The sequence below is a fragment of the Scylla paramamosain genome, chromosome 19 (assembly GCF_035594125.1).
Source record: "Scylla paramamosain isolate STU-SP2022 chromosome 19, ASM3559412v1, whole genome shotgun sequence".
NCBI lineage: Eukaryota > Metazoa > Arthropoda > Malacostraca > Decapoda > Portunidae > Scylla > Scylla paramamosain.
The window spans coordinates 17443642-17458641 of NC_087169.1; the positions used below are offsets into that span (position 1 = coordinate 17443642).

At 49.7% G+C, this 15000-nt stretch overlaps 4 protein-coding genes across 4 annotated transcripts in view; 1 reads left to right on the forward strand and 3 right to left on the reverse strand.

Moving 5' to 3' along the window:
* LOC135109798 (histone-lysine N-methyltransferase set-18-like) overlaps positions 1–390 on the reverse strand; it is a 2387-nt gene extending 1997 nt beyond the window's left edge. The window contains exon 1 of the mRNA XM_064021467.1: positions 1–390. This exon is cut by the window's left edge and continues 53 nt beyond it. The gene's annotated coding sequence lies outside the window, so the exon portion shown is untranslated.
* Positions 1–15000, forward strand: part of LOC135109800 (organic solute transporter subunit alpha-like) — a 31816-nt gene that overhangs the window by 10616 nt on the left and 6200 nt on the right.
* LOC135110004 (SET domain-containing protein SmydA-8-like) lies at positions 325–5829 on the reverse strand. The gene is made up of 5 exons (XM_064021996.1): positions 5603–5829; positions 4630–4798; positions 3390–4537; positions 1342–1645; positions 325–559 (listed from the first exon to the last, which is right to left on the reverse strand). Exons 2-5 carry the CDS (start codon positions 4764–4766, stop codon positions 325–327), a joined length of 1824 nt encoding a protein of 607 aa, XP_063878066.1. The 5' UTR covers positions 4767–4798; positions 5603–5829.
* Positions 9574–13627, reverse strand: LOC135110006 (SET domain-containing protein SmydA-8-like). The gene is made up of 4 exons (XM_064021997.1): positions 13488–13627; positions 10862–11055; positions 9639–10454; positions 9574–9598 (listed from the first exon to the last, which is right to left on the reverse strand). Exons 2-4 carry the CDS (start codon positions 11041–11043, stop codon positions 9574–9576), a joined length of 1023 nt encoding a protein of 340 aa, XP_063878067.1. The 5' UTR covers positions 11044–11055; positions 13488–13627.

The following is a 15000-nucleotide window of genomic DNA, read 5'->3' on the forward strand; positions in this document are numbered from 1 at the left end:
GATCGGCCAGTGCTGCCGCTGGTGGTTCTTGCTGCAGTAGTGCACCACGCTGCAGCCGCCGCACCGCAGCGAGGCCTCGCCGCCACACTGACCACACCGCCCGCCGCCCTCCATTGTAGCTCACGTGACCTTGGGGATTTCACTTACTCCTTGACGTCCATCTGCCTCCAGACACGACTGGCGGGGAGTGTCGATGATTGCACCAGTTGTTGCGCCACAAAGCACTGCCTTGCACCTCAAATAACGGCACCTCGCGCCCCGCCACTGCGCACCGTGACCCAGGGAGGTAGGCGCCGGCCACCACTGAACCTGCCGCGCCGCACACTACAACTTCACCCCGGCGTGAGGCGCGTGTGCTGCCTCCGTGTGTGCAGCGGTGGTGTGGTCGCCGGGAGGTGGTCCCAGCGGCTTTCTGACACTAAAATACTTGCTCAGTGCCAATAACCGCTGGCAGATGACATTGCCGACCCGCTGTGCCTGTGTGCACCGACCCGACAACTTTTTTGTTTTGTCATTCACAGTTGTTTGGCGGTGGAGAGGGACACGAGGGTTGGGGGAACTAGGGGAGGCCACGCCGGTGAAGTTAGGTGACGATGTAATAGTGTCTTGGGTGCGGCGTGCAGTGTGGAGCAAGACGTGACGCGCCTTTCCACTAGCTGTCTCTCTTTTTTATCACTCTATTCTCTCTCTCTTGTCTCGCTGCCATTCCTTTCTTGTCGTTCAAACCCTCTCATCCCATCGCTTGCTCCCTCCCTCCCTCCCTTGCCGCCACTCTCCGCACTGTTCATATTATCTTTATTTATTTTCTTGTATCTTCACGAACAAAAGTTTTCACCTAGTTTTCTTTTAGTCTGCTCGTCTGGCCTCTCCTTGATATCAGATTGGCGCCAAAACCGTGTAGGGTTACGCACGCGTCTGCTAAGCCAGAATAGCTATCGTCTTCATTTTCTCTCCCTCACCCTCATCCTTTCCTTCTCTTTCTCTCTGGTTTCACTCGCAACGATAAGTTGATTGGTGCCTACACGCTCTCCAATCATGAGTGCTGCTGCCGTGACGTCATATGCTATATAAATAGAGCCACGCGGCCGCAGGGCTGTACAGGTCCCCGTCAGTAGGCACGGGAGGAGGGAGGGAGGCGAGGAGGAAGTAGTAACACATTCACAGCATCTAAAACCCTTCACCACCACTCACAAATGTAAACTGATAGTCTTAATGGCCGCAAATTATGAATGAGGCGTCGAATTTGTCCCTCGATTTGTGTAGCTTCTAAAATAAACCACCTTGCTACTGGCGCCCCAAGGAAAACGCGCGGCTCGAAGGGCGGACTCGTGCTTTCTTCACGCATGGCCATTCTTTTCCATTGGTGTTGCCTCCCCGTTTTTCTCCTCCGAGGGAAGACTGATGTAGACTGGAGGCTCTTCACCTAACTCCTCGGCGACCACATTGATGGCAACTTGAATCTTCCTGAGCCAGTTGAGTTCGTGTGATCCTGAAGGCTCCAGGTTCATGATATCGGCGGCCTCCTGAAGGTGCTGGAGTGCGCGGTGGAGCTCCTGCCTGAAGAAGTGGTCAGTGAGCGTCCCTTCCCTCTTCTCAATCCGCGTCAGGTCCGCCTCGACGGTGCCCAAGTGGTAGAGCGTCACACCTGCACCCAAAAACAGGTCGTGAGAGAAGCGGGGAGAGAAAAGGGAGAGGAAGAGTGGTAGGAAAAGAGAGGATGGTGGGAGAGAAGGGAACAGGAGACAGGAGGGAGAAGGGGAGAGAGGGAGGGAATCAATAACCTTATGGGGAGATTAGGGAACAGGGGAAAGATAAAAAGAAGAGGAGAGATTGAGGGAGATAAGTGAAAAAAATAGATAAATGTGCAAATATGGAAAGGAAGAGAGAGAGAAGAAAAGAAAAAAAGGAAAGGGAGGAAAAAGTAGCAAATATAACTCGCGGAAGGGGAGAAAATGCAAAAAAAAGAATAAAGAAAAAGATAAATGTTGAGAAAGGAGAAAATGATAACGAGAGAGAGAGAGAGAGAGAGAGAGAGAGAGAGAGAGAGAGAGAGAGAGAGAGAGAGAGAGAGAGAGAGTCCTTATACAAATATCCACGAAGTCTAAAGAGGCAATATATACTCGTTTAAACAAGAGGAAGAGGAGCATGATAAAAAAAAAAAGCTACTGTCAAAAGTGAAGCATCAAGGGGAGCATACAACCTATAGTAAAGAAAGGGGGAGAAAAGGGGAGAGAGGGAGACGAACATTATACCCCAGTAGAGGAGAGGGAAGGAAAGGTGATGGGGTGAGGGGGGGACAAGAAAGGACGCTGCCAGAAAAAAATATAGTGTCGACATTGAATTATCAGAAGACAAATGTGAAATATTGTTTAGGAATGTTAAATTGGTTCACTGGATCCGAGACGAGTGAAGTGAAGAGGACACTGTGCATAAACAAAGACGCTGTAAGTGCCACAAACACTGTAAAGAAGGAACAGAAAGGCCACGGACAACACAGCATGAACACCACTTCCTCACCTTACGCAACGGGTAGAGAGAGAGAGAGAGAGAGAGAGAGAGGAGAGAGAGAGAGAGAGAGAGAGAGAGAGAGAGAGAGAGAGAGAGAGAGAGAGAGAGAGAAGAGAACAATATATAAAAAACAACCTTGAAATTTATGTAACAGTATCTTTTGCTGATAAACAACTCGTACATGAGAGAGAGAGAGAGAGAGAGAGAGAGAGAGAGAGAGAGAGAGAGAGAGAGAGAGAGAGAGAGAGATTAAGACATACCCATCTTGGAAAATTAGTCAAACTTAACCCTGAGATACATTTTGGTGTTCTAACTTAAGACTTGACTGAAATATTGAGACTTTTATTAGTAATGCAAGTGATAAACGTAGAACTATCATTAAGAGTTGTCACTGTATGATGTACGAGCAGAGAGAGAGAGAGAGAGAGAGAGAGAAAGACAGAAAGACACACATTTACGTACTCAACACTTGGCAGGTAACGAGAACCAGACACTACCTTACGCCCACCGTCGCCTCTCTCCGTCTGGGTGTGTGTGTGTGTGTGTCAGACCCCGCCGGCAGCAAAGGTGTCAGGGAGCAGGTGGAGGCTTGGCGTTATGCTCAACTGAGGAATGGCTGCGGTTGCTGTGAGAGCTTGTTAGGTGAAGCACGTTACCAAAGAGAGAGAGAGAGAGAGAGAGAGAGAGAGAGAGAGAGAGAGAGAGAGAGAGAGAGAGAGAGAGAGAGAGAGAGGGAGAGAGAAAGAGAGAGATTAGGCAGGTACGTTGAGTAGGTGTGCCGCAGGTCAGGTGTGTTAGGGTCAGCGTCAGCATCACTCGCCGGTCAGTGGCTCCTCCAAGCGGGGGCGGCGGGAGGTGAGGGGGAGGGAGGGGCACGGCACCTCGTCTCCTGGTCATGCCCGGCTCCAGGACGCTGTAGATGTGCAGGAGTCTCTGCCACAGCTGCCGCTTGAGTGTCATGGCCTTACGGGAGTGGTCCGGCGCGAGCGTCCTGAGGGCCGCCTGCGCCGCCATGACCCACACGTAGTGATGGGCGTGGAATGCCATCTGCACGCCGTCCAGGATGCCCCGCACGGCCGTCGGGGAGCTCTTGATGAAGGTGTCGTCGTAATCAAAGCGGCTCATCCAGCGGTCCACCTCGTCCCTGATGGCCGCCTCTTCCTGCCGCCTGCCGCACACGGGGCACTCCCAGGTTGCGTCTCCCAGCCAGGTGGTGGGCTCTAGGAACTGGTCGCGGCACTCAGGGCACGGCAGCGACGAGTAGTGCACGCCCAGCTCCGTGGGGTCACTGCACCTTTCACAATCACAGGTGAAGTAGTGTGTTTGCTTGGTGTAGGCGCGGCGCTCCCATAAGGGGTGGAGGGTGGACGTGTACGCCACCGTAAGGGCGTCGCCGCCCGCCAGGTCACGAGCCGCACGCACAAACATGGTGCCTTTACCGTCAGACGACACGGAGACGGATGGGCGGCAGGAGTGGTTGAGGCGCGCCAGCTGCAGGTACAGGCCCCGTAGCCTCACCCCGGAGGGACTTGTCCACTCGAAACTGTTGGTGGTGATGGCGTCACGCACGTGGTGCACCACCTGGGCGTCCTCCTCCACCTTGAGCACCTGTGTCACGTAGTCGACAGTGATCTGGTGGTCGTCGTCGTCCTCCAGCAAGCGATAGGGCACGTGACTGGCCAGGTCCAGCAGGTGGCGCCACGCGTCAGGGTTTGTCTTTCGCAGCAGGAGACACCGCACCACCAGGATGATGTCGTACCGTGAACTGTAGCCGAAGAACTGGGGCTGTCCGGTCCTCTGGCTGTCGGCGGCCAGCACGGGGCACTCTTCGGCGTGGCGGAGGCTGGAGGAGCATCGCTGTGAACACAGCGGCCACCAGCACCGCTCACACCGCGGCACCGCCTCATCACTTATTAGTTCGTGGCAGCCCAAACACACCAGGTGGCAGGCAGCGCGTGGCCCCAGCGCCACGGGCGACTCATACACCAGCAGCTCCCCCGGTGACATCGGCCGCTGTGCCACCAGGAATCTGCAGGCGGGAACATGGCAGTAATGCGGTCAGGTTAGGACAAAACCGGCTGCCAGCGAGTCTCACACACGAAGTACGACACTAAGCCTTACCTGCCAGCGTCAGGAGAGGACTGCTCGGCGACGGGAAAGTCTGGAGCTTGCAGAGTTTCTGAAGGAACCTTCTGTCGGTGTGTTTGTGGGCGAGAAGGCATCTGGCTACATCTACTGTGCCCCTCCGCCCCTCCCATGGCACCTGACAGGGCACAGTGCCTACCTCCTACTGAAAAGTAACGCCGGAAAGAAAATATTACACGCCTGTCATACCCCGTCGCTGACAGCCCTGCATGCGCCTCCCTCGCCTCGGTGAAGGTCAACGAGAACATAAAAAAAAAAAAAAAATTCATGTGTCCAAAAAAAAAAAAAACGAATTCATGTGTCCGTGAGGTTTTTCGTTAAAGAGCCGTCACATCGCTGCCATCTGCTGTCAAGCCACTGCTTCCTGGAGCCTTGAGACACACACACACACACACACACACACACACACACACACACACACACACACACACACACACACACATCAACGTCCATTCTTTGCGACGTCTTTGCCATATCGTGCAGCGCCGGGAACAGCAGCACATAGGGCGCGGTGCTGCTGTGTTGGCGGAGCGGTGCAGGCGGTGGTGGGGGAGGAAATGTTGGTCGACCGCCAGCAGCAGCAGCAGCAGCAGCAGCAGCAGTGAGTCGACAGAAGACAGTTATACCTCGTCTGTTCTACAACCTCCCTGCTAATGCCCACACACCACTACTCGTTTTCTCTCTAGCACCAAGTTCCCATTTTCTTTGGTGCTTTTCTTTTTGAGTCACCCCTGTATATACGGATTTAAGTAGCCTTTTGTAAGCACTAACCGAGGCTTTAATTGCTTCACAGATCCTGTTTGACTCGTATATTCACTTCTTACTTGAATCCAAACGCCTTACTGTAAATTCATTAGACTTTATCACTCACCAGGTCTTTTCTTCTCTTTTCTTTGTGTTCTTTACTTGCTCACAAACGTCTCCTCACATTACCTGTCCCGTGACTCACCTGGGGCCCCTGTAGGTCACTCTCGTCTCTCGTGGTGAAAAATTACAGGTGAGGAATGAGTGGCAGCTTCCTCAGGCGATGCTCGGTGACAAGATACTGCCTCCCCTTCGCTGGCTGTCCCTTCCTTTCCCCTTCACCCCTTTTTCCCCTCCCCTCTTCCATCCCCTTCCCCTCATTCATATTTTTTACATATTTTTTTTGTTTTTCTGTCCCCGCCACCCGCTACTCATTTGTTTAAGTAAATAGTTGTGGTGTTCCTTATATAATTTTATCTATGGTTCACTTACTAAGGTTTATAGTCTCTCTCTCTCTCTCTCTCTCCTCTCTCTCTCTCTCTCTCTCTCTCTCTCTCTCTCTCTCTCTCTCTCTCTCTCTCATTGCCTCAACACTCCCCAGTTCACCCAACACTCACCCACTCACCAGAACACGTTCCCAGGTCCCCCGGTACTCCCCTATCTCCCTTACGTTTTCCCAGTAACCCAACACCCTCGATATTCCATCACTGCCCCGGCTCCCCAGTCCCCCTGCTCTCTGGCTAACTCTTGCCTACCACGTCGTCGTCCGCCAGTTGGGGTTCCCGCCAGGTGTTTCTTTAAGATCACGACTGTTTTGTTGGTTCGCTGTTAATTGTTATTTAAAGCAAAGGAAGTGGGGAGAGATAAAGGGGAGGAAAAGGAAAAGAGGAAAAAAAAAAACAGGAAGAGAAGCAGGAGAGGGATTATGCAAGGAAGGATGTTTGTCAAGGTTTGTATATTCGATGAGTTTAGTTTAGTAACGGAAGAAAATGAGATGTTATGCTGTAGTATTATTCGTAATGGTTTATGATGATATGTATTGACGTGTCTGGCACTCGCTGAGGTTATTTGTCTTTTTTTTATATAGTTTGTGTAGCGTCAGAGCAGCCAGCGACGTGAGTGTGTGTGTATGTGTGTGTGTGTGTGTGTGTGTGTCCTGACAATGATTGATGAGCACTCAAGATGTCTAGATCTCTCTCTCTCTCTCTCTCTCTCTCTCTCTCTCTCTCTCTCTCTCTCTCTCTCTCTCTCTCCTCTCTCTCTCTCTCTCAAGAAAACAACAAATTAAAAAACAATATATTTAATTCATCACAAACATTGTCTTAAATTAATCATTACATGATAGATTTCAGAAAATATAATTTCTTATCTTTTCTTGTGTTTTCATTTTGACATTCTATAATGGCGTTTAGTGCGTAATATATTACTGAATGCATACAAAAATATATTGATTGATTAGGAAGCGTTGTGTATTAGTCTCTCTCTCCTCTCTCTCTCTCTCTCTCTCTCTCTCTCTCTCTCTCTCTCTCTCTCTCTCTCTCTCTCTCTCTCTCTCTCTCTCTCTCACTCATTTTTTGTACGGAAAACTTGAAAAAAAAGCACATTCACAAAGAACAAGAAGACAAAGCAAAACTAATTTTTGACACAATCGAAAAGAATGCAAGAAAAAAATAGATAACCTTGTTCATTCTCTCTCTCTCTCTCTCTCTCTCTCTCTCTCTCTCTCTCTCTCTCTCTCTCTCTCTCTCTCTCTCTCTCTCTCCCCACGATCAACACCCTTTGCCTCGAGACAGGAGATCCCCACGTTCCATCTCCTTCATCAGCTTGCACGCTTCTTGCTTCCCTGATCAGCGCTCTCTCCGCTAACACGTGCACATTGACCTGGGCTGGCTCAAGACTCAGTATGTCCGCCGCCTCTTGGAACTGCTCGATGACTGGCTTCAGCTTGATCATAAGGGCAGGGGCGTAGATACTGTTCTGAAGGTATTCATTTCTGATCCACTTCATCATACTTAGCGCCATTTCCAGGATTCCCATGCCTGTGGAGTATGTGGATTAGTTGACGTGTGTTTGGGGAAGGGACTTGGGTTTTGTCTAAGGGTTTTGTTTGGGTTGGTTTATTTACTGGGGAACTGCGAGGGATTGTGTGAGGGTGGTTGTGGTGGTGGTGATGGTGGTGGTGAAGAGGAGGAGGAGGAGGAGGAGAGACAGTATGTAGTTTAGCTGACGTGTGGTTCTGGGAAGGGAATTTACTGAATGAAATTGGAAGGGATTGTGTGAATGTGATGGTGGTGAAGAGAAGAAGAGAGACGAACTAGACATGTATACACTGACAAGCAAACTGAGGGATACATTTAGACTGGCATAGACACGTACAAATATAGATATGGATTGTGACATAAGACAGAGTACAAGTGTCATGAAAGTAGAGGGACGGGGAGGGACCATGGGTGGCCGGGGGGAGAGCAGCACCGTGTCAACCTGCAGGGGAGGGGACGTGACTGGGCGACAGAAGGGTGGGAAGGGGGAGGGAGGACACCAACAACACAAACAAGTAAGTCTCCCCAGCCAGGCCTCGGTCGCAGGGGCGGGAAGATAGAAAACGGGATTCTCACTTGTATTTTTAGTAAGGCAGTTTAGCAGCATGTACGTATAGCATAGTAGTGAGATATATAGCAATAGTAATAGCAGCCTAGTTTGATGTGTGATAAGAGTGAGTTTCGCTTTGCAAGGACATCTTTAGAAACCTTCCAATCATTTAGTCACCAGTAGGAAAAAAGACAAAAGTTGTATTAGAGACCTATTCTGAAACACTTCTGCTCAGCGTTGCACCTCCACTACATTCAGAAGGCTTTAGTAGTTGAAGTTACAGTTTTTGAGCGTGTTCTTGGGGTTCTAGTGACAGATGCATGAGATTTCTACATTATTAACAGTAGCAAAACTATTGAGAACCCGGCTTATCATCTCTGTGGCCTTTGAAAATAGTCGTGGTGAGGCAGCAGAGCGTTTCAGAATACGAGCCTTAGTAGATAAAAAGGATAAGGAATACGGTTAACGGCCGGTCGTGTGGTCCTTCCGTTCTTCCTCCCGTGTTGCTCTGTGCACTGGCGACTCCCGTGTAGTTGAGTTCAGAGTTCCTGGTCCCTAATGCCTCTCTTAGTTTCGCTTAGTAGTGCGTTACGGGCGGAGCTGCGTGAGGCTGAGTGCAGGATGAGGGAGGCGCCGGGTGACATGGACAGAAAGGGAGGAAAAGTGTGTGTGTGTGTGTGTGTGTGTGTGTGTGTGTGTGTGTGTGTGTGTGTGTGTGTGTGTGTGTGTGTGTATGTGTGTGTTCTGTTAGTGAGTCAAGGGATGTGTTATTTTTGTTTGTGGGAAAAGAAAACTGGGTTTTTTTTAAGAGAGAGAGAAAGAAAGAGAGAGAGAGAGAGAGAGAGAGAGAGAGAGAGAGAGAGAGAGAGAGAGACGTGTGTGCGTGCGTGCGTGCGTCCTTGATGTGAAAATAAAGGTTGGAATCTGGGCGCATAAGATCACCCGGCACAGTCTCCCTCAGCCCTTAGTCAGGTTAGCGAGGCAATACCTGTTAACACGTTCGAGCCCTGTGCTGGCAAGGCTCGTCCTCTACAGCCCGCGTCAAGGCGTCTAGCTGCGTCTCGGGACAGAGAGGGAACGCTCCGTGGTCACGCCTTACTACTGAGCCTACAACTTCGACGGAACCTCGCTGTGTACTGACCTTAGTGGCGTCTTCTGAACCTTGAGACATCACCCTGGGGAAGGGGGAGGACGGAGGGATGGAGAGGGAGAGGGAAGAAAAAGAGGAAGAAGAGTAGGTGTGGCAAAGCAAGCAGAGGAGTCACACTCCGCGCCCAGTGCTTGCCCCGCCCTCGCCGCCGCCGCTGTGCTAGGAGCCTCACCTCGTTTCCTGGTCATTCCAGGCTCCAGCTTGCCATACAACACCGACAGTTTCTTCCAAATTTCGACGCGCAGCGTGATTCCTCTCTCAGTTTCATCGTTCATCAGCTTGTGGAGCATTCTCTGCGCCACCTTCATCCACACAAAGTGCTGAGGGTGGAACTCTTGGCCCCACCTGCTCCAGCAAGTATTGCAGCCGCCTGATGGAGCTGGTGTCCGACACATCTGACATATCTAGGGTGGTCAGCACTGTCTGCACCTCCTCCTTCACTCGCTGCTCTGACTTCTCGGCCTTGCAGTTCGGGCAGACCCACTTGATGTTACCCACCCACGTGTGGGGCTTCATGATCACGTTGCCGCACTCTAAGCACTTCGGGTTGGAGAAGTCGGTGTCCAACTCGTTGGGATCCTCGCAGCGCTTACATTCGCATGTGAAAAAGTAGTTTTCCCTGAGGCATGCCCTTCGCTCCCACAGGGGCATCGCGGTGCCCGTGTAGGTGACGTACATAGGCTCTCCGGGCTCCAGTGCCACGGCTGTCCTGACGTACATCTCGCCTTCGGTCGTGAAGGAGAGTTGCAAGTTTGGAGTGCAGGAGTGGTTGAAAAAGTGAACCCTGGGATGCAGAGCGCGCAGGGGCACGCCGTAGGGGCTCGTCATCTGCATGGCGTTAGTGGCGATGGCGCCTCTGACCTGCTCCACCTCTTTCTCTGCACAGTTGAGGCCCAAGATGTTCCTGAGTACATGAATATTGATCTCCAGGTCCACCTTGGTCTCCTTGGCGCGCTCCTCGCTGTGGTGCTCCATGTTCATCACCACGCCCCACCCCTCGGGGTTGGACTCGCGCAGCATCAAGACGCGCAGCACCATGATGATGTCATAGCGCATCGTTTCCTCGTTGTTTTGTGGCACCGCGACATGCTCGGTGTCTTTGGCAAGGATCGGGCACTCCCGTTCGTGAAGCTTGGAGGTAGCACACTCCTGGGAGCACAGCGGCCACCAGCAGCCAGGGCAGCGGAACAGCTCCTCGGGAAGGAGTCTGTGGCACCCGAGGCACACCGCCGCAAAGTAAGGCAGGGGCCCGAATGCCAGAGGCTGGTCCACCAGCACATTTTCGCCAGCCTTGAGACGCCGCGTCGTCACCATGTACCTGAGGGAGGCGAGTGTCACCAGTGAGGCAGCAAGAAGACAAAGGCCAGACCAGGCTGGCTGATTGCGGCTTGCTCTCCCCTTCAGCACTGTTTTCTGTCCCTGTCCCCTCCCGCCTGCTTCCCTCTCTCTCTCTCTCTCTCTCTCTCTCTCTCTCTCTCTCTCTCTCTCTCTCTCTCTCTCTCTCTCTCTCTCTCTCTCTCTCTCTCTCTCTCTCTGGGGAGTAAATGAACGGAAAAGAGCTCACTTAAGGGAGTCTTCTTCCACAACAAACCATAGATGACGCACACGAAGAATTTCAGCAACACACAGACACACACACACACACACACACACACACACACACACACACACACACACACACACACACACACACACACACACACACACACACACACACACACACACCTCCCAAGGTCTGGATGCGTCACCATCTTGAAGGGCTTGCAAGTGGCGCGGTGCTGGGCCCAGTGTCGCTTCTGGTGGTCCCTGCCGCAGTAATGCATCTCCCCACACCCGCCGCAGGTCATGGTGGAGGACACATGACACACCCCACACGGCCCGCTGCCCCTCCCGCGCCCACCTCCCATGGCTGCTCACACCTGCCAAAAGCACAACAGAGAAAATAGATTAGCAAGAGTTTTTTTTTCTTTTTTTTTCTTTCTTTTTGAGGTGACGAAGTGTGTGTGTGTGTGTGTGTGTGTGTGTGTGTGTGTGTGTGTGTGCAAAAACTAAAGTCGACACACCTTTCTCAGCTCACCTGTAATTTTTTGCCCTTCCCATACTTCTCTCTCCTTCCCTCTCTTCTTCCTCTCCTCCCCTCTCCCTTTTACCTCCGTTCCTTACCTTTCATTCCTCAGATTCCTCTTCTTTTATCTCCTTTCTCCTGCTGCTCCTCCTCCTCCTCCTCCTCTTCCTCCTCTTGCAGCCTTTGAACTTTTATTCCTCGGTTTATATTACATACCTACTGAAATCACCTCTTTTATGCTCTCTCTCTCTCTCTCTCTCTCTCTCTCTCTCTCTCTCTCTCTCTCTCTCTCTCTCTCTCTCTCTCTCTCTCTCTCTCTCTCTCTCTCTCTCTCTCTCTCTCTCTCTCTCTCTCTCTCTCTCTCTTTCGTACATTTACAAGGTGCTTACACATACAAACAATCCTATGTCTGCGGCGCCTGTCTGAAATATCCAGTTTGTGCCTTTCCAACTATTTGGCGAGAGAGAGAGAGAGAGAGAGAGAGAGAGAGAGAGAGAGAGAGAGAGAGAGAGAGAGAGAGAGTAGCAAATATAAAAATAGTCAGTGATACACATACCATAAAGTCGAAAAAAAATAAGAGATGAAATCATATAAAAAAAAAATAGAAAAAGAAAAAAAAAACGGGTGAGCGACGGAACTCAAACGAAAGTGGGAGAAAAGTAAACGAGCACTAGTGATGAGGGGAGAAATATAAAGCTGTCTGCAAAAATTACTCTCCCTGGCGTTTATTCTCTGCGCCTTTGCTCCTCGCCTCTACTTATCAAAATGCAACAGCTGAGGAATGCAAAGTTAGTGGAGTTTCCAAGCGATTTTCCTGGTAGTGAAAACATAGGGATTTGTTAATTAAAAACCATGAAGAGTTATAAGATTTATGAATATATGCTGGCGACGCAGAGAGAGAGAGAGAGAGAGAGAGAGAGAGAGAGAGAGAAAGTTGCATTCTTCACCTCACCTGTCCGGGATGTCATGTGTTTCTTTCTTAATCTTCAAGCAAAGTAAGTTCTCTCTCTCTCTCTCTCTCTCTCTCTCTCTCTCTCTCTCTCTCTCTCTCTCTCTCTCTCTCTCTCTCTCTCTCTCTCTCTCTCTCTCTCTCTCTCTTACACACAAGGTTAATTCTAGAAAACCTAATCGGTCTAAAAAATTTTGCATCATAAGTCTCTCTCTCTCTCTCTCTCTCTCTCTCTCTCTCTCTCTCTCTCTCTCTCTCTCTCTCTCTCTCTCTCTCTCTCTCTCTCTCTCTCTCCATTTGCGTACCACATCAAAGGTCAGATAAATTGGCCATTAATTATGCACGTCAGTCTTTCCTCCGCTAATCATCATAGTTACCTCTAAGGACCATTACCTGGGGGAGAGAGAGGGAGGGAGAGGGAGGGAGGGAGAAGGAGATGTTTGGCGGTGGAGGGAGAGTAAATAAAGAAGAAAAATACGGATTACTTACATGCTTCCGTGATTAATTGGTAGGTTAATTGACTGGTTTGTTAGTTGGTTGGTGTTCTCTCAAGGTGCTATGATAGAACTATGATAGACTTCAAGAATAACGGTATACATAGTAGGAGTGGCTAAGTTTCTCAAGGTCAGGTGAGGTACTGTGTTATTAGGTGAACTTATTTAACTCATTTCACTACGAGATACAACAAGTCACAGCACTAGAAGCAATGCAAGGAGTCTTTATAAACATCTATAGAAAACGAGGGGATAAAAGAATGTATTTTGCAATTTCAAGCCAGTTCAATGTTGTGGGGTGGCTGTAGAACAAGAAAATATATCCCAGAGTGGTTAATGATTAAGGAAAGATGTGCCAAATAGCAGTGGAAGAGTTAAAAATGGAAGTAGTTGAATGAATGAGTGCATGAGGCGATGGCTGAGCTGAATTTTACACATATTAACTTACTGATAATCTATTATCTTCGGTTCTTTTGCAACACTCTTACACTTCCCACGCACCTTTAAATATTAGTCACCTTAAATGATTAGCTAGCACTCGTCTGTTGGCACTTTTGATTCTTCATTTCACACGGAATGGATAAGACTAGTTAATTTTATCATGATTCTTTACTTATTGTGTTTGGGTGGGGTGGGTAGATACGTGGCTGGGTGTGTGTATGCTTGTGCGTTGATGTAACTGAAATATGCTATGTGCGTATATGTATGTGCTTGTGTGTGTGTGTGTGTGTGTGTGTGTGTGTGTGTGTGTGTGTGTCTGGCTGTCGTATACTCACGCTTCTGGAGTGTCTGGATGGGTGTTGGTGTCACGACTCACACTATTCCCTTTAAAACCTAATTTACCTGCTAATCAAGACGCTTTAACTCTTTTCTGAGGAGGCGCTGCGTGTCCTCCGCTGTGAAGTCCTGTGTTCCTCGTCTTCTACCTTTTCCAAGTCTTCCCCTTGTCTCCCTCTTCTTTCCTTTGATGTGGGTGTCAGGAGAACCTTCTGGTATTGCTTTCTTCTGTCTGAAATGGCCGGGAAATTTGTGTAACTGCCTCTGTGTCTCTGGGTGTCGTGACGCGAGGGGCTGTGTTGTGACGGCGAGGAATACTGCAGAGGGTGAAGGATCAAAGTGGTACGGAACAAGATGTGAGGCCGCGAGATCACCTCAGAGACTGTTGCCTCCCTCGCCTCGCCCAGGAAGATGTAGTCTCAGTACCTCCCTCCCTCCTCCCCCATCCGAGACCCCCCTCCTACCCTCTCCTCTTTCCCCTCCTCCTCCTCCTCTTCCTCCTCCTCGTCCTCCTCCTCCTCCTTCTCCAAAACCGTGCAAGTGGTCACGTTAAGCACCTTTTCGCGGACCCAGTTGTCTGCACGCGTGTGTTTTTATGTGTGTACACGTGTGTACGTGTGTGTATATATACATGTGTGTGTGTGTGTGTGTGTGTGTGTGTGTGTGTGTGTGTGTGTATACGTACGGTGTAATTATTTTCCTAGGTGTCATGCGTCCCCCTGCTACCCGCGCTGTCTCCATTTCTCATAGTCTCACACGCTCTCACTCTTTTTCTTTACTTTTTTTTTCACAAAGTTTCGTTTTTAGTGACGTTGTTGTCTTAGTTTTCTTTTAGTCTTTTTTTATTTATAGTTTCGTACCTTTTCTTATTCACCCTCCCTTCCCCCTGTGCCTTTGCTGTAAACATTCTTCGGCTGAACCTTGAGTCGCTATTCTGTGCCTTCCTTTAACTTGTATTTTACTCTTTCCTCTTTTTATTATCTTCCTCCTCCTCGTACTTCAGCTAAAGATCTAAAGATAGGAAGAAGGAGGTGGAGGAGGTATGAGGAAGAGGAGGAGAAGGAGGAGGATGGGGAGGAAGCATACCTGAGAAATGCCATAACCACCATTACCGCAACCTTCACTGCCACCATTACCATCACCATCACTGTCACCACCACCACCACCACCACCACCACCACCACTAACGACAACAAAAGCATGTCCAAGAATCCTTAGGCGCCACAAATACACTGTCATTGGCTCTGCTCCTCTGGCCACTGCCCCCTTCCCCCAACCTTACTCCTACCCACGTACTACTACACGAGAGAGAGAGAGAGAGAGAGAGAGAGAGAGAGAGAGAGAGAGAGAGAGAGAGAGAGAGAGAGAGAGAGAGAGAGAGAGAGAGAGAGAGAGAGAGAGAGAGAGGAGGGGGTATGGGGAGGTTTCTATCCTAAAATACCTTTACCTACTCCAATTTATTATTTTTTTTCTTTCTTTCTTTCTTTCTTTCTTTCTTTCTTTTTCTTTGCCTTTCCTTTCCTTCTTCTATCTGTCTTTCTTCAATATTATTCTCTTTTTTATATATTTTTTTCTCTTT